This window comes from Anastrepha obliqua, chromosome 6 (assembly GCF_027943255.1).
Source record: "Anastrepha obliqua isolate idAnaObli1 chromosome 6, idAnaObli1_1.0, whole genome shotgun sequence".
NCBI lineage: Eukaryota > Metazoa > Arthropoda > Insecta > Diptera > Tephritidae > Anastrepha > Anastrepha obliqua.
In genome coordinates, this window is record NC_072897.1 from 52,317,556 (window position 1) to 52,345,402 (window position 27,847).

At 34.7% G+C, this 27,847-nt stretch overlaps 1 protein-coding gene across 2 annotated transcripts in view; it reads left to right on the top strand.

Annotated features, from left to right (window-relative positions):
* The window catches only part of LOC129250039 (uncharacterized), a 60,826-nt gene extending 46,954 nt beyond the window's left edge, over positions 1 to 13,872 (top strand). For both annotated transcript variants that reach the window (XM_054889686.1, XM_054889685.1), the window contains exons 2-3: positions 10,627 to 10,734; positions 13,499 to 13,872. In XM_054889686.1, the coding sequence (XP_054745661.1) occupies positions 10,627 to 10,734; positions 13,499 to 13,665 (275 nt within the window). In that variant the 3' untranslated portion in view covers positions 13,666 to 13,872. The remainder of the gene's footprint in view (positions 1 to 10,626; positions 10,735 to 13,498) is intronic.
* Positions 13,873 to 27,847: the final 13,975 nt, after the last annotated feature.

Genomic DNA, 27,847 nt, shown 5'->3' on the forward strand with positions numbered 1-27,847 from the left:
TATCATTATTATTATTATATTATATGTATGTATATATATATATAATATATATATATACATATACATAATATATAATTGGCGCGTACACCCTTTATGGGTGTTTGGCCGAGCTCCTCCTCCTATTTGTGGTGTGCGTCGTGATGTTGTTCCACAAATGGAGGGATCTACAGTTTCAAGCCGACTCCGAACGGCAGATATTTTGTATGAGGAGCTTTTTCATGGCAGAAATACACTCGGAAGTTTGCCATTCCCTGCCGAGGGACGACCGCTACTAGAAAAAAGTTTTTCTAGATTTTGGTGTTTCACCGAGATTCGAACCTACGTTCTCTGTAAATTCCGGCGGCCACCGTAGTATGTAGTTATTAAAAAAATCCGATTGTATATGTGAAATAATGCTAAACCGGACGCCCACCGTAGTACAGTAGGTTTATCGCACGATATATGCCGCTAAAATTAGCTATATCGAAGCTACAGCACGACCACACTGAGAACCTTTATTTCAAAGATTTTATCAACATTTTCGACAATTAGCCCACCAAAACAGAATTGTTGGAAGCATCGCCTTCCTGCTGCATTCTATACTGTATTACGTCCATAAACAAAAATGTTTGCTGCCTGCTCCGACTACCGGTTTTTTACTTTTGTTTTGGAATGGTGTAAAACACAACTGGCTTCCCTGAACACAAAACTGTAAAAGAATTTGCTTGTGTCGGGTCACGCTGTATGTGTAATGTATACTCGTATACAACTAATAAGTTCGTGCGGTTTTACAACAGATGGCGTAACTTGATTATTATTCCATCGATCCACATTTCCAAACATTCATTGGAGAGCTACTGTCGTAAGGCACAAACGTCAGTATAAGTTTTTTATTTGAAGCGTAAACAACAATATTTTTACCACACTTGAAAATGTCGAATTTCGTGCCAAATAATGTGTTTTTGCGGGGAATTTTTTAATATGAAGAAAAAAGCAGCCGAAAGTCATCGTATCTTGGTGGAAGTTTATGGTGAGCATGCTCTAGCTGAGCGAACGTGCCAGAAGTGGTTTGCACGCTTTAAAAGTGGTGATTTTGGCCGCGCCGCCAAAGTTCATGGATACCGAATTGGAGGAATTGCTCGATCAAGATCCGGCTCAAACGCAAGAAGAGGTTGCAAAAACTTTGGGAGTTGATCAATCAACCATTTCCAAACGTTTAAAAGCCATGGGAATGATCCGAAATTTAAATTTCGAAAAAAAACCGCACGAACTTATTCATAGACCTATTACATTTATCGAAAAACATTCAGAACTATTTACTCACAATTTAAAAATTATATATCTTTATGTTTTATTAGCAAGATTTTCAGATTGGAGTTAAATAAGCTTGGCTTGTTTACCCGATTCGATTTATGCTGTTTAATAAAATTCCCCAAAATTGGTTGTTCTGAAATATCTTTTTTTAAATGACTTAGATAGATTTGACTGTTGTTTCAATGACACGGTGGCGACATATTTTATTCCGAAATAACAAGAGGTCATTTGCTCCGAAATCCCTCGCGCATGAAGAAGTTTTAATGGATTTTACTCGTTTGAAATATCCATATAGTTGATTGTGGTTTAATGCCAGGCTCATATGCATGTGTATTAATATTTAACATTATGCTTTTTTAAGACAAGAGTGCGACCATAATTGAATTGAATTGAATTGCTAGTTGTTGGATTTAATCCACGTCGAAAGTCATAAAAATTTACCGCATTCAAATTTCATGATTTACTGGTTTGATTGGATGTAAAACTTTGCTGGGCTTGTTTGCCAGAATACGACTCGTGAAACAGATGGTGATAGCGCGCAAAATGGGTTAATTTCTCGCTTATCTGGGATACTATGTATATTGCATTTAAAAATCGGTGCTTCCCAGTACAGACTATGCAAATTAAGGAATGGACACGAAAAATATTGGTCGGGTTGAAATCATTATAACATAAAATGTGTATAAGTTACCAAGACAATTTTTATTTCATTTTCTTCTTTATTAAGCGTACTATGTTAAAAAAAACTCATATCAATTCTCTTTGTTATAAAAAAATGAAGCAATTTAGATTTGACTTCTCTCATTAGGCAATGGACATAAGTTTTTGTTACGGTGTCTGCCATTTTCAATATCTTTTTTTTATTTTTAGCAATTTTCTTTTAACAATTGCCCAATATTTTTCAATGAGTCGCAATTGTTGATAATTATGTGAGTTGTGGTCCTGTTGAATAGTACTTCGGTGCAATAACACGATGCTGTATGTTATTTTATAAATGGCAGCAAACGGTTTTGCCAACACTCCTTCCTAAAAATTGATTTATAGCGCCCGTGGTGATGAACGTTTTGCTTTTCATACCACACTGGCAGATGGCTTGCCAAACCAAATATTTTTTAGGGAACTTGTCCAACATCGATTTTTCCAACTATAGTCATCGACTTGATACCAATCCAGTTCAATTAGTTGTGTACAGCACTATTTTATGTTGTGGAAAAACTCCATCGTATTTCTTATATAATTTGAGATTATTGTACGCACAGTTATAAATCTGCACAACATCCACCACAAAAATATATTATTAAATTTTTAGTTTTTTACTTGTTACGACGTTTTAATTTTTTAATGATTTTAATTTTTTGCTCCCTTAACTGCTAATGTAGCAATTGCTATAGAAAATGGTCAATACGCAGCAATTTCACATATAGATACAATTGGCTCATTGAACAGTGAAGCAGCTCAAGCTGGTGCCCACACCCGTATTGGCGGAGCGCAACAGTCAGGAATACTACCTATAGCAATTTTAGCTGGAAATACTACTATTAGCTGTAACGCCGAAGCAATTGATGTGCGTGGTAGTATAACAACCCCAATAGGAATTAGAACACCCATTAACACAACAATATTGAACAGAGAAGAGAATACCAAAGATGATCACCAAAATCTTACAGTGGCTGAGTTATCAACAACGGCATCGTCTAATACTCAACAAGAAAAATCTTTAGTAAATGTTCTTGAAAACAACAATACAATTGATATGAGTGGTAATGTTAGTAGATCCCCTGATTCTCACCTAACTGGGAATCAGCAGGGTCCACAGCATCATAATCGCCAACATATCCAACAGCAAACTTTACAACCAAATACAAACAATTCCTCTTTGATATTGCTCCAGTCAAGTATTCAATCCACAGATAATAATAATAGCAATACGAATGGCGCCACCAGTGGTGTTGGGTCGTCTAATAATAACCCCACAGGATATTCAACGATTTTACCAAGTTTTAACCATTATTCGGCAGGCAAGTGCATTACATAACTGAATCGTGTATTAACATATGTCCCGCATCACTTACTATATTACCATACGTCCGTTGTCAGTATGAACGCATAGATTTACAATTGAATCCTACTGTAATACGCAAAACTAAATTCGTAATAATATATTGTAATATATTTTTTAGTTTAACTTAAAATTTAGTATTTTGAGTCTATATTCCGACTTTTCTATCGACTTGACTATTAACATATAATATGTATGCTTAGATATACATGCTTATACATATGTATGACACTTTACTACAGGACTCGTATAGAACCGTTTGCAGTTGCTATATTCTACTTCGATGAATTGAGCTTAACTTTATATTATATAATTGCAAAATAATCGGTTTAGACACATAGTTATGAAAAAGACGTTTAACAAAAATCTACGATTGAAAAAACTTAGATTACAAATTCTCTCAATGGTGGCAGCTTTGACTTTGTGAAGCTTTATAAATATATATTTTTATAAATAAATGCGTCTATATATATTAGATATATGGTCTCTGTAAACTGTTTCGTAAACAATGTCCTTTATACCTTTATTTGCTGATCTTTGGCTTGTTATAAATTCACTTATTTTATCTCTACCTGGAATATTGTTAATTTACATATTCTAACCTATTCTATCCTTCTACTTGATGTTTACGATTTTCAGTGCGTTATTTCATCGTCGTGAACATCAGCCGAAGTTTCAAAAATCGGTAGTCGGATCATCTGAAAAGCTAAGGAGATTAGGATTATCCATTAATACATCAATGTAAATGTTAGTTTTCAGAGCTAAAAATTCGCATCAGTAAAATAATTCCGTAAATACTGAAGCAAATAGTGTCATACAGATTATACAGTTCACTTAGGTTGGGTTGTATGATTGCCCAAGCAAGAGCTTAATTGGACGAGAATCACAAGTTTTGCCTCTTGTGATACCATTAAAAAGTTAAAAGAGGAAAAACAGGACAGATAGAAGATAAGAGAGAAAGACATCCTCCAGACAGCTGCTGCGAAAAGGCTTCGAAGCAATACAAAGTCTCATTGCGAGAATAACTCATGAGCAACTCCCGAGAGGGTACATACAAAATTTCGTACGCTGCTACTTTGTTAGACTTAGAAGATCTCTCGAGTGCGCCTGACCTAACCTTCCAGCGCTCATTGAGTTTACGCGAAGCTCATTTTTCCAGGAGCAGACCACAAGGTTTCAAGCGAATCGCAATCCTCTCATTACGTGGGGAAACCACCTTGAGCTCCCATCCATCCAGAAATTTCTTGCAATATCCGTGTGACCAGGCAGCCAAATTAGCATAATGGTGGAAGTATTCAGATGCGGCCGAGAGGGAAGTAAATGCTAGTGTAACTGTTTACTTTCCTGATAGTAGTTCCACAAGTATTCAACCAGTCAACTGCTTCTTTGATTGCGGTACTTCAAATCGAGCCATCAGTGAGCATGTGCACCACTTGTAACTCCATGCGAGAGGCTAATGGCCGACGCCCCTGTGTCTATTCAAGGCGCCCCTGTGTACTTTACAAAATGTTGCTACGTTAGCTTTCTGTAAAGGACTAACCCTAGGTAATTCACCTTATCAGAGAACAACAGTGAAGTGCCCCCTATAGAGGCGAGTTCAGCTCTGATCATTTTATATCTGCTCGGAAATAAGACCAGCTCCATCTACCGAAGAATCACCGAAAGCCTACAATCCATAGCCTATTTGACAAGTTCGATTATCTACTAGGGTTACTTGCACCTTGCAGCCTCTCCACTCCAGCTCCTCCAGGACGTCCTTAACCACAAAAATCCAAAATAATGGTGAGAGCACACTACCATGTGGAGTGCCTCTGCTCGACGCCGGCGGAGAGAGACGCCACCCCACTCTGCCACGACCACTATATCGCTGTTACTACGTTAGCTTTCTGTAAAGGACTAACCCTGGGTAATTCACCTTATCAGGGAGCAACAGTGAAGTGCCCCCTATAGAGGTGAGTTCAGCTCTGGGCATTTTATATCTCCTCGGGAATAAGACCAGCTCCATCTACCGAAGAATCACCGAAAGCCTACAATCCATAGCCTATTTGACAAGTTCGATTATCTACTAGGGTTACTTGGACCTTGCAGTCCCTTCGCTCCAGCTCCTCCAGGACGTCCTTAACCACAAAAATCCAATATAATGGTGAGAGCACACTACCATGTGGAGTGCCTCTGCTCAGCGCCACCATAAGCAAACTTATCGAGGGACCTAGTGATAGCCTCCGCAACGACGTTATTGGAAGCGCTCTTAATGTCGCACACTGCGATATAGTAATAGATAGATAATAGTATTCAACCGATCTGCCTTTGCAGTAAGCATGTTAGGCGTACGACAATGGGGCCCGAAGAATTTCATACCTTATTTTCAGGTCTATTAGCCTTTCACTTGGCTTCAACAGGAATATTGAAAGACTGTTTGGCTTGAAATTCTCAGGGTATGTCTGTGAACTCTTACCTGCCTTGGATATGAATGTGTTTCTTACAAGCCACCACGACCTGGATATGTGCAGCTCCCATAAATAGGGGCCAGCCAACGATAAGACACCTCCACAGATAGACAAAATATATGTATGTACATAGAAATTAAAAGCTTATTTGCTTAGAAGTATTTACTTAATGCCCTGAAACAAGACGAACTCAAAAATCAAATCAGTCTACTGCCATCACCTTATGCGGCTTCGAAAGATGGAAATGAGATAAAATAGAAATTTATGTATATAGCATTGCCTATTATTTTTTCTGTGTTTCTCTAAATTTTGTTATTTTGACTCTATCTTATTACTCACTTAATATATCCTTTCAGGCCACGTGCAAGAAGTTACGGAAGGTGGTGCCTTCCGAAATCACTACGCTATTTCTCGCGACTTTAACAACCAATGACTTAATCTCTTTTAATAAGCAAAAAAAGGAAGAAAAAGTTACTTGGTTAGCAATATGCAGTGAATGGTTTGATAATTTTTTCATTTTAAGAATTGCGATTTTTAAATAAAAAAAAAATTTTTAGAAGCTTTAGTTTTTGTTCTCTGATAGTAGGTAAATATTAAATTAATATATTCATTTACATATAGGGCTCTCCAATTGATAAAATGTGTACAAAAACATATGTACATATATAGCCGCAAAGGTAGATACTTACACTGAAGCGCGAGTTTGACTTATTTGGATGTTACGTACGAGATGTGTTCAAAAACTAAGGTGAATTTTCAAATTTCGCGGATTACGTGCATTTGACTTTCGATTATTATTATTTTTTATGTTGTTACACTCGTCTCGAAGATATGTTCATGGTTTTAACAATATAATATGTTTAGTTTGCTTGTGAGAGGCATAAATAAGACAAGTGTTTTGCATGTTCTGCGATTTTCTGCTATCAAAAAAAAAAAATACACCAAAGAAGTTGCATTAAATTTTGTGTAAAAAATAGAATTAAGTGCTCAAAAGCACTTGAAATGTTGACTGTGGCATACAGTGAAAATTCTCTGAATCAAAAAAATATTTACAAGTGGCACAAGCTTTTCACAAAAGGTCGAGAAGATGTGAATGAGGACACTCGCTCTGGACGCTCCAGCACATCAACAACCGATGAAAATGTTAAGAAAATGAAAAAAATTGTTATGGAGAATCGTCGAATTATAATTAGAGAAATTTTTGAGGGTGTCGGAATATCGGTTGGCTCATGCCATCCAATCTTATCGGAAATTTTGGGCACGATGCGTGTGGCAGCGAAGTTCGTTCCACAATTGCTGAATTTTGACCAAAAATAACGTCGCATGAGTATCGCTCAGGAATTGTTGAATGACGTCAAGTTTGCTTAAAAGGGTCATAAATGATGAAGAATCATGGGTATATGGTTATGGCATCGAAACCGAAGCCGAATCGTCCCAATGGAAGAGTTCAGGAGAGCCAAGACCAAGAAAGGCACGCCAAGTTCGATGAAATGTCAAGGTTTTGCTCACTGTTTTCTTCGATTACCATGGCGTAGTGCATCAGGAGTTCTTGCCACAAGGTCGTACGGGAAATATGAAGTTATGCGCCGTTTACATGAAGCAATACGAAAAAATGCCCGGATATGTGGAAAAAAATCATGATAATGCATCATTCCTCAGCCACCGTATTCATCAGATTTCAGATCGCTGAGAGAATTCAAGGATATACCAAAAACTGCATTTCAGAACTTCTTCGAGGATAAGAAAAAACGCTGGTACAAATGTATTATATTTGAGGGGACTAATATACTTTTACACAGATAAAATAGAAATTGATTGTATTTTTTGAGCACGCCTCGTACATACAATACATTCAGCATTTGGATGAAACCGAAAGTTCCAAATATTTAATATAAATAGAAGAAATGGCCAAAGCTTCTGTAAGCTGTGCAGAGCCCGTTAATGTATAGAAAAGCTTCAATGGGAGGAACGTATGGAATTTTGAGGGGTACTTGTGATAGTCTTATAACAACAGACACATTTTTCTCCAAAAGTTAACAGCAAGATACTGAATTATGTAAATTTAGCAGCGGTCAAGTAGAACCTGTTTGTATTAGAAACATGTACATATACATATTACATACATTATTATTATGTCTGTCCTTTAACTTAAGGCAATAACGAAATAAGGCACCATTTTATGCAAAAATATTATTCGTACATAGCCAATATAAGAAATATTAAAAAAAAAAATAATCGAAAAAACGAATATTTAGTATTTGGTTGTGCCGCCTTTAGCTTTAATAATTTGGCTAATTTATATAGCGTTTGGCGAACTCCAATCTCTTCTTTCTGTTAATATCTGAAATGCAGGGCTTGCGGCGTGTCACTCTGCGGTGAGGCAATTACGGACTGTTTGTAAGCTTACTTTTTTATGCAAAGACTCTTGAATATTTCGGTAAAGTATTGTGGAGGTTATTTTTGGATTTTGTGCGACTGATGCTACTTTGTTGCGTTCCTCACGTGGAGTCAATATTTTTCGTCTTCCGGCTTGGTGGTGATTGGCTTCCAATTTACCAATATTAACGTAAGTATCAATAACACTTTGCACCGTATAATACGATTTGCCAATTTTTTATCGATTTCGCGCAGAGACTTCTTTTTCAAGAATAATTTAATAACAATTTTACGCATTTCTAATGGCAAATCCGCACTTCGTCCCATTTTGTCACTTTCGATCGAGAAATTACGCGCAACTGAAACGGAATCGGCGATAAAAACTAAGAACAACCAATCTTATTTCGTTTTCAGCAATATTAGTAAAAACTCAAACGATTTTTAGTGTTACTTTTGCAGCAACAATATTGTGAGCTGAAAGTGTACGAATAAATGTTTTGTAGTATTTCTCTACGTCTGCCTGCTTTCTTTGAAACCCCTCAGTATGAATTGAAATAACGGGAGTTATGTTTAAGGCAATTTATCAGGAATGTAACATTCTTACAGTGGCCCAAAAGAAATATATTGTCACAGCAAATATTTTGCGCAAAGCAAAAGTTTTTTACGTACTACGAAGGGGGTACGAATAAATTGTGTGACCAGTGTACATACTCGTATGTATATATGTACTTTTTATCGTACGTAAAGTAGAAGATATATGTGTGTGAAGATATACGTGTATACTAATAATCATAGTTATGGTGGGAGTTCAGAAATTGTTCAATTGTTTAAGGGGTTAGGTGGGTTTCAGAGGTTGAAAAAAGAAGATTTTGACTATTTTTTTTAGTATATAAAATCATATATTTTATTTAAACAATTCACTATATCTAAGATACATATATAAACAGTATTTTGTGAAATTTTTATTTAAAAATTTTGAAAACTCAGCAGTTGGTACCTCATCTTCCTTGACGTCTCAAAAAAAATGCTCTTGCCGTGGACAGCAGAACTTATTATTGGTTCATCTAAAATCAAAAAACCACACTATTTCGTTAGTACATGGATAAATCTCGTTGTCGTACGAAGGAAAAAAAATCAAATTTCGAATTTTTGACAGGCCTTGAACCAAAAAACACATTTTTTAATGAAATTTTCGACATACATTGGCTCAAAAAAAATAGTTGTAATTAAAAAAAAAACAATCCTTCGTTCAATAACTAGAAAATGTTATTTCAAAGATTTGTACAAAATTTTAACTAAATCGCTTCATAACTTTTGGAGATATCGTGTCCACCGACTTAAAAAATGGAGTTTTGAGATAAACACGTATACCTGCGAAGCGCTCAACTGACGCGGCCTAATGGGCGGAACTTCTGAAGGGTCTATCTCTTAGAATTTTACTCGAATCGACTTAACATTTTAGGAGAGTATTTTAAACATACTGTACTATTTAATGAGACAAAAAAATCGATTTTTTGAAATTTTCAAACCCACCTAACCCCTTAATCATCAACATTTATTTTGTCGCCTTCAATATAGGCTCCATGCAAAGCAATACGCATATACCAACGATTAGTCCAGTCAAAACCTTCTATCGACTCGAAGCGGCGTCCGCGGAGTAGCAATTTAAGTTTTGGGAAAAAAAAGAGTCGCAGAAGGCTAAATCCGGTGAATACGGTGGTTGTTCGATGATATTTGTCGAGTTTTTGGTCAAAAAAGTGTTCACAATATGAGCCTTGTGAGATTAAGTTTATATGTTATTATCAATGGCAAAAACAGTTCCCAGCATACACGCTCACCGGTTAAACAGTGATTGTCGAGAAATTTCAAATATTTCCGTGGAAAAATTCTATTAAAGTGCGCATAAAAACAAGTCCTATTGTCTTGACATTGATATGTATAATGTGCACAATTTATTCTATTTTCTTGCCTCACTTTCGATTCTTCTTCGTCTTTTTTGGTTTTGTTCTTTCTGTACTGACGTCACGGCACATGAAAAGACGCGATTTTGCATTCTACTAATCTGGGAGAAATGGGCTTCCGATCTCTTTGCGGCTTTATATCGTTGTGTGCAATAATGGCATGGGATACAATCTCTTCGGGGCATTATACCCTTGTGTGCAACGAAGACATGAGGACTATGCGACAGACGACACAAAAAATACAATACCTTTGTTTGTTTTTAACTTCTTAATGCATGGTTCTTAAACTTTATAAACATCACTCAATACGAGTACAGTTTTACACAAATCTCTTGAAGTAGTTTTAGTGTTAAATATTTCAATACAACTACAGTATTTATGCTACTAATATGTAAAAACAGTGACGTATGGGTCGATATTTAGATGCTGAAGAGTTCTTAAACTTTTTTATTTTCTTTAAAGCAAAAACTATTTCTTTATATTTTAACAGCTTGCGGGTCCGTCGTGCCAACAACGGACTACGCCTATAATCCGGCGTATTCACAGTATGGATCGGCGTATGGGTCTTATGGATACACCGCCGGCACAGGACTATTAAGTAAGTAAAAAAGTCGTTGAATATACATTAGGGTGTCCCTTATTTACCAATTATATTGTGTTTGGGGCAAGGTTTCTGCTGAATATTAAGAGCTGATTTTGATCTGATAATTTTTCTTAGACGGAAAACTAAAAGTTTAGGGGGCGACGCAAGAAAAATAATCAAATTGGTAAATAACGGACACCCTAATATATATGGGGTATTCTTTCTCAACGGGAGACCCCTATCTGTCCAAAAATGTTTTTGACCTAGAGAGTTCTAATAGGGCTTAAAATTTAGCTCTTTTTATCTACTTTTCAATACAGAGTGGCCAAAAACGAAATTCAAGATGGCTCATTTAATATGGCTAAAAATGTAATCAAAATTCATTAAACTCATTCTTATAACCTATACCAAAAAAATTCATTTCAACGGAAAGAGTTGTACGAGGTCTCAAAATTTAGCTAATAAAGTTTACTTTAAAATACAAAATGAAAAATTTTAAAATCCAAGATGGCGGCCACAACATGGCGGCTAATTTTTTAAAACTCCTCAAATCCACTTAAAATGTATAATATTACTCGGGGGTTTTTTGGGTCGCTGATTACAAATCTGGTGTTAGATTTCCAAATTTCAAAATGGCGGATCCAATATGGCGAACGGATTTTTGAAAAAACTCATGAATTCGCATGAAACTCGTTACTCAGGGGTTTAAGTGGATTTGAGTAGTTTTAAAAAATTAGCCGCCATGTTGTGGCCGCCATCTTGGATTTTAAAATTTTTAATTTTGTATTTTAAAGTAAACTTTATTAGCTAAATTTTGAGACCTCGTACAACTCTTTCCGTTGAAATGAATTTTTTTGGTATAGGTTATTAGAATGAATTTAATGAATTTTGATTACATTTTTAGCCTTATTAAATGAGCCATCTTGAATTTCGTTTTTGGCCACTCTGTATTGAAAAGTAGATAAAAAGAGCTAAATTTTAAGCCCTATTAGAACTCTCTAGGTCAAAAACATTTTTGGACAGATAGGGGTCTCCCGTTGAGAAAGAATGCCCCATATACATTCATATATTATTTGGGTAAAGTAACAAAGTTTGGGTTCTGCCAGATACACATTAACCTAATTTAATTTGAATTTAAGATACATAAACATATAAGTATTAAATAGGTTACGTCTCCACACTATGTATAGTTTAGTAATGAAAGTCAGGCAATTTCATGATTTTGTATCCAAATTTGCTTTATTATTATTATTTTATTCGCTTACACTTTTTATGCATTGGCTTCTTGATTAATGAAATAATAAGCTTAAAAGATATATTAAAATTAGAAATATAATTTCTTGTATTCGAAGCTACAATTTAAGATATCAATTCCATAAAAGTATTGAATTTTGTTATGAATAACGCTTATTTATTTCGCCGACATCGAAAAATGTTTAACTAAAATATGTCGGTTTTGGAGAGCATTACTAAATAAAAGTAATTTATGCATCATGTACTATGACACATGATAATTTCGAAAGTTATGAAATGCAGGTCGGATCGGATCGTATACAGATTGTTTTCACTTAAAAGAGCTAAATAACCACCCACATGAAATGAATTTAAATATTTGTTTATCCATAGAAATAAACAGGTGTTTGTATTACCGTTGTTGGATTTATATGATACTGGTTTTCTGTCTAGAGCTGGCACTGTCAAAATAACATGATAAAGATAAGAAAAACACTATACGAGGTGTGTTCAAAAAGTATCGCGAATACGTATATTCGTGCCGGACACCCGAGCACTTTAACAACAGACGAAAAAATTGATGAAGTGAAGAAAATGGTATTGGCCAATCGTTGAATCATCGTTAGAGAAGTTGCTGAGGACCTAGACATATAGATCAAAACTGCTGAATTTCGACCAAAAGCAGCATCGCATGAACATTGCTAATGAGATGTTGGTATCTGAACTCTGTCCGCGACTACACAAATTTGCTCCAGATGGTCATAACTGGTGACGAATTGTGGGTTTATGGTTATGACGTGGAAACCAAAGCTCAATCATCTCAATGGAAGCAGTCGCACGAACCAAGACCGAAACATACGCGCCAAGTTCGGTCGAATGTAAAAGTTTTGCTTACCGTTTTCTTCGATTGCAGGGGCGTTGTGCGTCATGAGTTCTTGCCACAGGGTAATGCGGTCAATAAGGAATATTACCTGTAAGTTATGCGCAATTTGCGAGAAGCAATCCGCCAGAAACGCCCGGATTTGTGGAAGAACCAAAATTGGTTCTTCCATCACGATAACGCCCCTGCTCACAAATCGTTGCTTGTGCACGACTTTTTGGCCAAAACAACACACTAATGATGCCGTATTCCTCAGATCTGGCCCCGTGTGACTGAAGAGGCCCATGAAAGGACGGGCCTACGCTACGATTGACGAGATATAGACGGCATCGAAGGAGAAGCTGAACAAGATAAAAAATGATTTTTTGAAGAGCTTCGAAGATGGGAAAGAACGTTGGCACAAGTGCATAATATCTCATGGGGATTACTTTGAAGGGGACCAAATAGATATTAATGAATAAATAATAATAAAAACACAAAAAGTTCGCGATACTTTTTGAACACACCTCGTATGGACAACCCTGTCCATAAAACCAACAACCGTAAATTACTTAAAGTGATTGTAAAATTATTTTTCTTATAAAAATATTATAGTGTATGATAATAGCAACTGTGAAGACAACCTGTGTATTTATTATTAAAATTTTACGTTTTCTCTTTCAAAAGATTCGTCGTACTACTATGAAGGTAGCCAATGTCAAACATCGGCCGTACTAAATCAAGACATGCGATCACCTTTGGCGGCCACACGTGCAAATTCATTGGCATCTGCTGCTTCACCTACTGGAAGTGCATGCACCAAATCGGAAACGTCGGACATATTTTTGGTGTAGTATCTTAAGAATTGTAATCTAAATCACCGCACCAATAATAGTATACATTAAGCGCATAATATGCATTACTGCAGTTATATATGAATAATATAATATTTAAGGTTCAAACGAGTACTTCAAAAATACAAAACATTCTGGAAGTACGTAAACATATACGAATGATAGATCTATGGTATTAAACCTTTAAATTAAATGTTGTAAGTTGTATTGAGCTGAGTCCTCGCAATAATGTCAACACTTTTTGTGTTCATCGAATACGTACGCATATACATATATGCATATATGTATTTAAAAAATAGTATTAGTAGCGAATACTCACGAGGTGACCAGCTGATTTGTTTTTTTGTTTTTTTTTTTTTTGTTTTGCGATTTGCTGTTTGGAATCTCAAGGCGCTCTGCTTCTTTGTTGTTGGATTATTTGTTTACACCACATATCTATCTATTCATGATGAGTTATGGCATGAAAACTATAAATTTTATGGCTTGCGGAACAATTATCGCAGTCCTTTTTTGGCGTAGGCATTTCATTCAACAACGCGCCCTTCTTATTTTTTAAATTTCTCTTTTGATTTAATAATGCTGGTATTAAAAAGATTTCATGTAAATTGGCAATTCATGCCATGCGATAAACCTCAAACCAGAAGTATGGCCATTTATTGCATGAGATTCGGGATGAGCATTATACGAGTATTGTATGATATGGGCGCGACCAGCGGCCGCATGTCGAGACAGAAGGTTGCATTCTCATTCAAATTAAACAAATTCAAGAGACAAATTGTAAAAACAAAATGCATCTAAATACAGCAACTCCATTTTTGGCAAATTTGACAAATAAAAAAAAACTTTGTGTGCGGCTTGCACAGTACCCTCTTAAACACATAATAAAACCTTATCTTCGGCCCCTGTAACCGTATGCGTTCGTGCGTGACTACCAATCGGTATGTCCGAGCTCATAACCTCGGGCATGAACAAACCAAATGATGGAAAAGATGGTTCTAATAGTCCCTCTCGGAAGAAAATTGTGTGTGTATATCTGCCATAAAAAAGCTCCTCATAAAAAACCATCTAACGTTCGGCATAAAACTGCAGGTCCTTCCATTTGTAAGAAAACATCCAGACGCTCACCACAAATGGGAGGAGGATCTCGGCCAAATACCCAATCAAAGGATGCAAGCGCCAATTATAAATATACTAGGTTATTCAATAAGTTTTCGGTTCGGTTTTGGTTTGAAAAACACTTTATTATTCAGAATAGTATCTCTGAACATCAACACATTTGTTCCAACGACACTCCAATTTATGAATTCCATCTCTGAAGTGAGAATCTGGAAGGCTGCAAAATACGCTGCCACAGCTGTTATGACCTCATCATTTGAGAAAAAACACTTTCCACGCATGCATTTTTTTTAGATCTGGAAACAAATCTGGTGAATACCACAATACAACAATCCGAACTTTAATTCATGGATTTTAGCCATTATCAAAATTCTCTTGCGCCACGGTGCATTGTCCTGATGAAAAACAATTTTTTTCTTTTGCAAACTGGATCTTTTTTCACGAATTTTTTGCCCTCAACTGTTCTTAAAGGTTGCAATAAAATACAGAATTTATTTTTTTACCGGTTTGCAAGTAAGCCACAAACAAAATTCCTTTTGTATCCCAAAAAACTAATGATAACAACTTTTTGACTGATTTCTGGACGCGAACTCGTTTCGGAGCCAAAGAACCAGTTTCAAACCACTCTTTAGCCTCTTGTTTTGATTTAGGATCTTGGTGATAAACCCAATTCTCATCTATAGCGATGCATTGACGCACAAAATCCACTTTATTCTTTCGAAAACGCTCTAAGAGTTTGCATGTGTAAAATAATATTGCAGACATCTGTATTCACGCCTTATAAAAATTACCCAAACTAACATTTTTACGTGCATTGTCATTCCGACTTCTTCCGTCCTCAAGAAAGGTGTGAAAGGCTATTTGCCCTATAGGAGGATTCTCCAAGACTAGCACTATTGTCCTATAGCATAGAACAATATACTAGCAATTATAATTCAGATAATTATGGTGCAGTTAATAATATTGCCATTTCAGACACTAAGCGACAAAAGCTACAATTTGAAGAGGAGTTCTAAAAAATCAACCAATTGGACAGTTCAATTGATCCGGAAGTCCAAATCAGCATTCAGAGTAGAGATGAGTTGTTTCAATGCCAAAGAAGCAGGAGACAGTTTATGAAGCACACAACAAGCTGTTTTGTATTTTTCTGTTGTTTCTACTTCAGGAAAGTCCTCTATCATGTGTTGGAAAAAAACAGCATTTTAACAAATCAAATGCATTTTAAACTTTTACGCGACAAATTTCCATAGACAAATTTCCGATTAAATTTCCGTAGTTTCTGTAAAGTGTTAATAAATATAATACATAGCTCCGAACCCGCACCCGTAAAAACTTCCAAAAATCTCAAATTAACACCACAGATAGCACATAGCTATTCATATAGGATCATGTATGCTTACTATATAGGTATATTGAACTCGGCGGCCGCCGTAGCCGAATGGGGTGGTGCGTGACTACCGTTCGGAATTCACAGAGAGAACTTAGGTTTGACTCTCGGTGAAACACCAAAACTAAGAAACACATTTTTCTAATAGTGGTCGCCCCTCGGCAGGCAATGGCAAACCTCCGAGTGTATTTCTGCTATGAAAAAAGCTCCTCATAAAAATATATGCCGTTCGGAGTCGGCTTGAAACTGTAGGTCCCTCCATCAAGACGCACGCACCAAATAGGAGGAGGAGCTCGACCAAATACCCAAAAAGGGTGTACGCGCCAATTATATATATGTATACCTATATATGTATATATATACTTATTTTATGCGTAAGAGTTCTGCACCCCAACACATTAGGGAGTCCACAAATCTACCATCTATCTGCTTCGTATTTTGTTATTATTATAGAAGTTTGAACTTTCACGATTCACCCTAAATTGTTTTTTAAATTGGAGTTTGAAAACAAGAAAAATCCTGAACATTTCTTGCATTTATCTTTTAATAAGAATGTGCATTTGCATCGGTATATTAATGGACCAGATCCACCACAAAATCTTTGATATGTGTACGCTCTTCTCTTTATAAACAACATGCTTTATCACCTTCAGATGATGATATCGAAGAGTCTAATAGGTAGTGCAAATTTGTTAAAAGAAGTAAACTGTTATGATTCGCCATAAAATTTCAAATTCGCACTTAATGTTAACGTTTTAAGCAGTCAGTAGATTTTCAGCACAAACAACTCCCCCGATAAAGTTTTTCAAAAGAGGAAATATGCCTTGTTTACCTTGGCTTCTTGGAATTTTCTCGCTGGACTACACTTATTTTAGAATCGAAAACGAAAAAAGTAGAGGGTAATGAAAGAGCAAAACTTTGTTAGAGAAACGAAGTAGCTAATAATCCTATGGTATTAAACAACCGCTTGCAGTTTTATGCCGCATTAGAAAGACAGATCGTTTTTGTAAGAAAATTTGTCCATGTGAGAAATACGCTCGGGAGTTTGCCATTGGCCGTCGAAAGGCGACCGTTATTAAACTTTTTTTTCTAATAATTGAATATTTCATACCCACAAGGCCGAAGCCGTAGCGGAATGAATTGGTGCGTGACTGCCATTCGGTAGTTCCAAACTTCGGCATGAAACACCAAATGATAGAACAAATTTTTTCGCCGATGCCTACGGCGGCCTCAAAAACACATACCCAGTTTAATTCAAAATCACAAACACAAACACTCACAAAACACACTGCTCAAAACACAAACAGAAATTGAAATTTCGTTGAATGTGCCAGGTTTAGTATCAGCGTTAGTGACAACTTCTTGGCACTCTAACTTCATTTCATTTACACTTTGCTCGATCAGGGAACTCTGTATCATAGTTTTACGATGTATCGCTTGAATACATCAATTTTTTTCAGGACGAATGTTTTTATGTTACTAATAAATAAAAATATCAATAAATGTCAGGAAGTATTATTATATTTCAATAAACTCTCACATTCTATTTATATAACTAAAAGAAAAAGTATTAATAATAATTCAATATTTTATTAAAACCCGTATCTATTAATCATGGCAATCGAAAATCTTTTCATTTTTGTTCCTTTAATGTACTTTACTGCTTAAAACTAATGCTGCCTCGGTAGATTTTCAAGAAACAACAGTTTACTTATTCGTTTTCCCTTCAATATGTTTCATACTGAACTTCACAAATAAATAATAGATAGCTTATTACAAATTACACCCACTGATTGTGTTGATTCCTATCTCTTGTTTATCAATTTTTGATGATCTTCTTCCAACAAAAAAGCCAGATTCCAGCAATTCAAAATTTTGTGTATTATTTGCCATTAGATCTTTGATTATTGTGACTGCTGCACAGGAAGCAAGTTTGTTCCGAAAATGCATTTTCTTAAACCTCGAACCAATATCATGGCGAGCGGGTCCATGAGGTTTATTATTTTTACAATCAGACAATGGATAAACGGAATTATTTTGCTACTAGTGGACTATTTACTTACTTCCTTTGCTACAGCTTTGAGTGGTCCCGAGATTTGCAATACTAAAAGGAGAACTGACGGTTCTGATGCATTAACGTAGTACACTTTTACCCGATTGACAACAATACATAATTCCTAATCATATAGCCAAATATCCAATTCATATAGCAGGTGCTGTTCCATATTATTCCCGTGGCTAGTTACATTCATATACGAATCTAATCAAATCTTGAGCAAACTAAGTTATTTTGATCAGAATTAATTGTTTGTTCATTCGATATTGAAAAACATCGATACATATATTTTTTTCAACGTTTTGGTATTACAACTAGATCAAATCAAATGCTTTAGCGTAAGACTTAGACTTTGTGTGTGAGCCTTGGCATACAGGTTCGCCACGTCAGGGACGAGTACCATACCAAGATGACGATGGAGGTCGAGGTTTCTCACATAGTGTGGAGAATTGATAATGTTGCGCATCACTTTATTTTGGAATCGTTGCATAAGATTCGCTTGAGCATCCTCCTAGCTCAATGCCATATGTCCAGATCAGTTTAAGATTTTGGTTATATAGCAGTAGTTTATTATGAGTTGACAGAAATAGAGTGTCAATTAGGTAAATACGATTTTTTAATTTTAAAAATTACATATTTACTTCAATTTTTAAGCAATTTTAATTTTGTATATTTTGTTCAAGGGCGCACAAGCGTTGTTCAATTGATTTAAAGATTCGGCCTTGTTCATGGTTCGGTAAAAAATTGTTGGTAATTTGTGCGTAGGTAGCAGGATTATTTATACTGGGGGTTTTTGTGGGAATATTTGTAAGATTTGTGATGTATGCTGATCGTTTGAATTGTTTGCTGGTTTTGTATTTTGGGATCTTTTTTTTGTTGTAATTTTTTTGAATTATTTCGCCACTATACAGCCTCTATAAATTGCAGGGTGGGACTCTCCGCAGTTCCAACATTTTGGGCCTTCCAGTTTATTTTTTTTTTGCTTCTCTGCGAACATAAAACATCGTGGAGATTTCCCACAAAAATTTTTAGTATGACCAAAATATTGACATGTTTTACACTGAGGTATCAGATTTGTAGATTTGACTGGTTCAACTTTTCCTATAGTGTTCAATATATTTTTAATTTCGCAAATTTTTTTCACATCCTCAAATGGATCAAAAGTGATAAGAAAAGGTTCAAGTGATTTCTTGGTTTTTCACTTGAGTTTATTTATAGCGTTTAAAGCATTTAGATCATGTGATTGGAAGTCATTCACAATTAATCTAGGGGCGACCGCTAATAGAAAAATGTTTTTCTTAATTTTTTTTTTGGTGTTCCACCGAGATTCGAATCAACATTCTCTCTGTGAATTCCGAATGGTAGTCACGCACCAACCCATTCGGCTACGGCGGCCGCCAAGGAAATTTTTTTATTTGATAATAACTTTGTTACAAACCGATAGTCGCACGAATCGAACGTTATTAAGTGGCACGCATCATTGTTTAGAGGTTAACGAAAAATTATATATTTATTGTAGTAGTAAGTTGAGTTTTTAAAGTCGTTGTTGCCTTTGTTGATTCCTTTTTTGTTGAATCATTAACACCATTTGCAGATGTTTTCTTTAGAATCCAGTCGGTTTCTACTCATTATCAGTTTCATGAACTTCAAAAGGTGTACTTTCTGTGGTATTTATATCAGATTTATTATTATCTGCACATATAGCAGATTTAAGTTTGCCGTTTTCTAATTTAAGATATGAAATTTCATTTTGCACAGCAGAGCACAATTTTTCTATTTGACCTTTATTTCGCACTTCACTGTCTGTGCTAGAATGATTGGGCCCGCCCTGTGATGGAAAGCCCATTCCACGTTGAGTTGATAATGCAGTTAACGATAACAGCCGCTTTCCAGCCACACGAGATTTGTGGATGATCATTCCACATGTATTCACATACTCAGTCAATCAGTCGTTGCTCTACGATGGAAAGAATAATAAGATGGCGCCCATCGTGGTACCGTTTCTTTGCTCTCAGCGAATTTGACAATGAGTTCCGTCGTATTAGCACTGGTATGGCCAGATTACCATTTTCGTAACTTGATTTAGCATTTTTTTTTTATTATTTAGTCTCGGAGTTTTCATTCTTTCTTCATGGCATTTTTCTAGCCTGTTCTAATTACAATGTAATGTTTATATTTTTGTAAAATATACACCGTTTTTAATTAGTTCAATAATTCACTCAGTTTTTTTTTAATTTTACTTGTTTTTAACATCTGGTCGCAGGTCTGGTCTCCTTCCAGCAATCAAATCTCAAAAACGCACTAAAATGCTCATTTAAAGAAAATAAAATACCAAATTTTTATTGAATTACTTAAAAAACTTTGTATGCGTGATAAATTGTCTTTAAAATATGCGTTGTTTTAAATAAATGTGTTCTAGTTATGTACAATTTAATTTATGAGTTTTTTGTTAAGAGAAACTGTTGTATTAAGAGAACGACGTGTTTGCTATATTTCAGATTATGTAACAAGATAAGGTACTCTTTTTGTAAAAATGCCGTTATAGTTTGTTCAGTAGTATTTTGTTGCTTTTGTTTTACTATGAATACACCTCTTGATTCCCTATGTTCCACTAAGGAATGAGGACCGGAAGAAACGGTTACACCACTATGGTTTTAATTCGCATTCAGTAAATTCAAACGCTTTTTAAAATGTGTAAAAGGTTTTCAATGTCAAGAAGAGTTGAGAGAGGGGCATTTAATATTCTTACATAACCTTAAAAGGGGCAAAAAATTAAATTTACACTTCCATAATATCAAATTTTGTAAGAATCAACAAATTTTCATTAGTACTAAAATCTTCTCAGAGTGACCTTCTTTAACCTGCTTTTGTTTTATAATACAGTTCTTTTTTTAACTTATAAAGGGTTTTTCAATAAGGGCGGGTAGATGTTGAAATGGAATAAAATGGCGTTTGCTGTGTGGCACGTAGCGCCGTCCTGCTGGAACCACATTTCGTCTAGGTCCATATGGTTCAATATGGGCCATAAGAAATTGGAAGGGCCACCACGTCTACCGGAAAATGGGCGCAATCCGCGCAACGTTTCCGTTAATGAACACTCATTTTGATAATAAAGTTTTATCATTTGAACGTGCTGTTCAATCGTGTAACTTGCCATGATGACTTGGCATAAACAACTGAATAATAAACAAAAAATTTGACAGATGTCACCAAAACAAAATGGCTGCCACAGGGCGCCAAAATCGACCCGCGCCAATTGAAAAACGTTTGCGTTAATGAACACTCATTTTGATAATAAAGTTTTATCATTTGAACGAGCTGTTCAATCGTGTAACTTGCCATGATGATTTGGCATAAACAACTGAATAATAAACAAAAGATTTGACAGATGTCACCAAAACAAAATGGCTGCCACAGGGCGCCAAAATCGACCCGCGCCAATTGAAAAACGTTTTAGTTTCGGTAGCTTTAAATTAAAAATAAGAAACAAACACCAAACTAAAAAATTTTCATATTTTGATGTATAAAAATTAGTGCTTTTTTTTGCGAAGAGCAAATGGTTGACAACACTGTAGAACTCGGCTAATGTGACGTCACGCACTCTCTGATGTTTTTATCATTCTTGTCGTTGCTCAGATAGCAATGAAGCAACATGAGTGAGGGCTGTGTTGATTTGTTTTCGTATATCACTAACACAATCTTATTGTTTTTACGTACGAGAAAAGCTTTTATCGAAAGTGACATATGTATACAATCGTCGCTCGGTTTATAAGACAAGGTGTTAATAACAATAATTGGCGCTTATACCATTTGGTGTTTGGCCGAGTTCCTCCTTCTATTTGTGGTGTGTGACGGATCTAAAATGTGATGCTTCCAGCAGGTGGTTTTTCTGAGCAGTTTTTTCATGGCAGAGGAATATCGGAGGTTGCTGCTGAGGGGCGACCGCTATTAGAAAAAAATGTTACTTTTAATTCTCACGAAATTAAATATTTATGTATGTACATATGCATGTTTGAACATGTGTATATGTTAATATATTAATATATAACAGCTTATTTGGTAAAAAATCATTTAATTTAAGTCAGTTATAATATTTAATTTAATATAAAATATTAAATAAACCAACGTCATAGTTCAAAAAGGTATAAAATATTAGTAAGAATTTTGACTGGATAAAAAAACTAGTCACAGCTTAATGATGGCAATAGATCCTACTTACTTATATCCGAAAGTAAATGCATGTTCTTTTTTAAACATGAAAAAAGAAATACTACTTGTTTATCTTAATTACGGTGAGTTTAAGCCATATTCTAACCGTTAAAAGCGAAACATTTAAGTAAAAAAAAAACTTTAGAAAACACAATAATTCGTGCATTCGTATGTAAATGATTATATAGTACGTACTAAGCTATGTACTTATGTATACAAAATAATAGATATGAATTTTATGAAAACCAATGAATTAGCAATAAACTAAGAAAAGTCAAATAATTTTTAAGCGTTAATATTTTATATATAGTGTGTATATTTAAAAATACAACATAGCATATAAAAATGCATATGTTTTTATGTCATTAGATTTGAGTGACCTGTTTGCTACGTAGTTACTAACTATTATTTAAAGGGAAATGTATTGATATAAGAAACGCTCATTCAAAAAGATTTGAATGTTTTATTATATAGACTTGAAATACTGCACATACCATGTAGTGTAATATTCAAAGGACAGTATTATAAAATCTGTTATTTGACAGAAAATTTGCAAAAGATGCTTTTGAAACCAAATCAATTTTTGAAATAAAACATAGTTTTATAAAGAGTAAACATTAAAACAATAAGGCATTTATGTAACATGTATTAAAATAATACAATATTATTATTATTTGTACGTCTAAAAAGGGATACATGGACATATAATAAAGGATATGCACTATTATTATTTAATATTGGAGATTATATTTTTTAAATTAACTACTTAGGTGAAGAAGTAAGAAGCACAGATGAAACATTTACAATTTATGCATATTGTACAATAGTCCATTAACAAAAATATTATACATATTTTTTTTTTTTAGATCTCCATTTATTTCATACAATCTGTCATAACAACAAGAATAAGTACTATTTTTACCAACAATTAAAAAAGAATAATTTGGAGTAAGAACTCCCAGCGGAATTCGTTACTTAATAATGAACATCATATAACAGATATATTATACAATTGCATACCTTTTGCATTTACGTATTTTACGTTTTAAATCTTTGCATTAAATCGTTAGGCTGATATTTTTTTAATCTTGAGTACTTTATCTTAGAAAGGTTTTTTGCTCAGTTATTCGTATGAGTGGCAAGTCGGTTGTTGTATCTCTGTCTGAGGTTGTTTATTTCTTCGAAACCTCTCGTAGCTTTTTGGTCACGGTGCAATATCTCGTTTCGTACAAACCATGGCCCATTGGCACACATGCAGAGCACCTTTTACTGAAATCTTTACATAATTTCTAGATTTGATTTTGCAGCTGAGCCCCATAATTGAGCTCCGTACGTCCATATCGGTTTTATAATGGACTAGCGGACCCTTTGCCTGCTTCGCTAGGCATATCAAAATTAGAAATGAATAATGAACACTCGATTTAGATTCACTCTATGTGTATTTATTCTTTTTTTACAATATAAAATTAATGTTAATTTTAAACTTAAACTAACGCAAAGCCTTTTCGTAAACTACATTTTTTGTTTTGCCCTGAGTTGTGGTATAAATAAACAGAACTGATGGCTTTCCTACACGTGAACATGATACATATAATTGTCCGTGGGAGAAGCATGGATATTCTAAGTCAATTCCGCATAATTCTAGCGATTGTCCTTGTGCTTTGTTTATTGTCATTGCAAATGCAAGACGTATTGGAAATTGCAATCTTTTGAAGTCAAAATATAAATCTGGTGGAATCGGCGGAATACGCGGAATCAATACGTCTTCACCTTTGAATTTTCCTTTTAAAATTGTTGCTTCAATAAGATTATTAATGACCTATTTGACTGCTAATCTGCTAAGTAAAATAATTGGTGCACCAACTTTCAATTGTAAGCGATGAGCGGGCAGTCCAGGTAAATCCAAGGAATTTAAAAATTCTGTTGAATAATTTACAGCGTCATCTTGATTTATAACTGTATCAATTGATTTAAATGTTACAATCTCACCAGGCATATCATTTAAAATATTCGCATTCAATTGACCAACATCCTTATTTTTCGCAGAAAGTATTGCTCTTTCAGCTAACCAATTGTGATTTTGATAATTTTGCGCAATACAGTGAAACTCCTTATAACCGGACACTCACCGTCACAGTGTTTTTGTCCGGCTATGGGAGATGTCCGCTTATAAGGGATGAAGTCACAAAATATATACCACACATATAAATTGTATTGTACATAGTTTATTTAAGAAATTTTTGGAAGTAAAGAATATTTGCATACTTTAGTATTACATATAAATACATATATGTACATATATCGATTAAGTACATTGTACAAGTCTTTACATTTCAATACTAGTTTGATTGAAAAAATTCGGTAATGCTTGATTGCTTAAACATTGATTGCTTTAATTTAAAATGTTCATTTTCAAAGTGACTCTCGATATTTTTAATGTGCTGAAAAGCTACATAGTCATTTTTTGCAAATTGTTTCAAGCCCGCAACAATTTTTAAAGCCTCATCATATGATGTTATAGGCTCACTTATTTCTTCTGAAAATTCATCTTCTGGATCACTTATGTCCATAGTATCATCTTGTTGGTCAAATTGAATTTCTATATTGTTGTCCTCAGTGAAAACATTTTGATCCATTTGGAGAAAACCTTCCAAATTATTTGCCAAGTCTAGTCCTTCCTGAAGCCTAGTATAGATTGCCAGTGGAATATCATCTTCAGAATCAAATTCTGGAAGATCCTCATAAGTTTCCAAAAATCCTGCTTTACGGAAGCAATTTCGGACGGTTGTGGCTTCCACTTTATCTCAAGATGCTTTGATGAAATACACAGCTTCTAGTACATTAATCGATTTTGAAAGCGCTGAGACTGAACTTGTATTGCCAATTTTAGATAGCAAGTGTTTTAAAACTAAGCTTCTATACAAAGTTTTAAAATTTTGGATTATACCTTGATCAAGGGGTTGGCTAACTGCCGTTGTATTTGGCGGCAAGAAAATAATTTTTATGTTGGTTAAGTTTAAAACCTTTGGGTGAGAAGCCGCGTTATCTAAAAACAAGATAATTTTTCGATTCTGGGCTTTCATTCTTCGATTGAACTGCTGCAGCCATTCACTCATTACTTCTCGAGTCATCCATGCTTTTTTATTAGACTTCCAATCCACTGGCAGTTTTGCGATTGGAACATGTTTAAAAGATCGAGGACGGGCTGCTTTACCTATAACCAAAAGCAGCTCCTTATCTCCAGCCATGTTAGCACAGAACAAAATTGTGAGTCTGAGCACGAAAAAAAAGCCCACTTTCGTCTGTGTTGTAAATGTCTTGAGGCTTGTAACGGGTCAACAGAGATGGCACTTTTGTCCTAAACTGTTCGACACCATCCTGGTTTACATATGCAGCTTCACTAGATACGCATTTGAAAGCAACATTATTCCTTATTCGCCATTTGTTTAACCATCCATCTGAAGCATTAAAATTAGCTACACCCAGTTTGCCTGCAATTTCCATTGCCTTTGCTTTCAAAATGGGACCAGAAATCGGAATGTTTTAACTTCTAGCTTTAGCGAACCAATTAAAACACATCTTGTCTATTTCAGAGCCGCCTTCTTTAAGAAAGCTTCGCTTTTGATGAACATTAACTCCAGACTCCCATTTAGAACGAATTTTTTCTTTATTTTTATTGATTTCAGCAGCTTGTGATTTGTCAATATTGAACCTTTCAAAGCAAAAGAAACGTGTACCTACCATTAAATTTTTGGACTCACTCTACTTTACCTTTTCGCAATTCCACGTACTGATAATTTATCTTTTTCGAAAACATTAATAATTTCCATTTTTTCTTTAATAGAAAGTACCTTCTTTTTCGGTGCCATATTATTGCGAACTTTGAACGCAACCATCCGCATGCAACTGACTTAACAAACTGAATGGAAAACTAGTCTTAATTTAAAACACAGAATGTGTGCATACATGTTAAAAAGGTCATTTTTATAATGAACAACAAAGCTTGCTTGTGATATTTTTGAATTTTGTCCGTTTATGAGAACTTTTTTTATAAAAATGGTTTGAAATACTTTGTCCGCGTCCGGTTATTAGAGTGTCCGTTTATTAGGATAATATTTGTATGAAAAAATGAATGAAAAACCTGTGTGCCCAAAATTTGTTCGGTTATTGGAGCTGTCCGGTTATAAGGACTGTCCGTAATGGGGAATTTCACTGTATTTGGAAAAACACTTGAAACTAATTCTTGTTTTGTGTGTGCAAAATTACAAAAATTATCTGGCAAAGTGATTAACCCAATAGCAGCATCAATAGGAATTTGTCCATTTCCTATCTTCAGAAGTTGTCTTGAAAATTCGTCAGCCGATGCATAATTTTGCAAATAAACTCGCAGATTTGTTTTCAAAGTCAAAGTTTTTACGTGCCTCCATAAATGGGATGTCTTTAAACATGCTTTTAATTCACCTGCTGGTGTTGAACGGGGAATTACTGGCAAAGTTTGACGAAAATCACCAGACAATAATATTAAAGCACCACCAAATATTTCTTGATTATTATGTAAATCTTTCAAAGTTCTATCAAATGCTTCCACTGATTTTTTATGTGCCATTGTACATTCATCCCACACAATTAATTTGCATTGTTGCAAAACTCTTCCCTTTCCAGTAAGTAATATAATTTTCTTTTTTCTATTGTTGAAATTAAATTTCTAATTCTTTTGGCCGCATAAGTTGATTTCCAATAAGTTAAAACAAAATAATTGAAAAGTAATGAATTTAATCAAAAAAACATGAAAAACTTACAATGTGCATTACAATCGCTAACAACAACAACGAAACCACCGTTTTTTTATTTTCACTGATTATTAAAATTTTACGCACAATATATTTTATTTTTATAAATTTTTTCCCAAAAAAAAAACAACAATGAAAAACACACTCATATTTGCTATTTTAGTTGTTAATATAAATGAAAATGTGTTTCAGGTACTTTTTAATGTTGCAACTACTTTTTGACTTTGAAACTGCGTACACTCACAAAATAATCCAACTCTTTTAAACACACATACAAATATAATTATTTATTTTGGGTTTTCCACTCGTCAAAGCAGCACATAAGATTGCATTATTTAATTATTACCTAATACAAACTTGTTCTCTTTTAACAATGACAATATTACTATGTGAAATCAAGTAAATATGCATTTTCGTATTATATCCTGAGCATTTGTCTTCAGCGCTATACCAATGCTCGAACACTTGGAGCATGAAATTTACAGAAGTATTGTAACAGAAATGCCTGAGAGCGCTATTTTAGTTATACCTGCTTTTAGGCATTTATGTCGTAAACGTACGTTTGCCCACATAAAATTGTCTACGTAAATGCATGAAAAAAGTGTTAGCATAACTTTTTCGAGT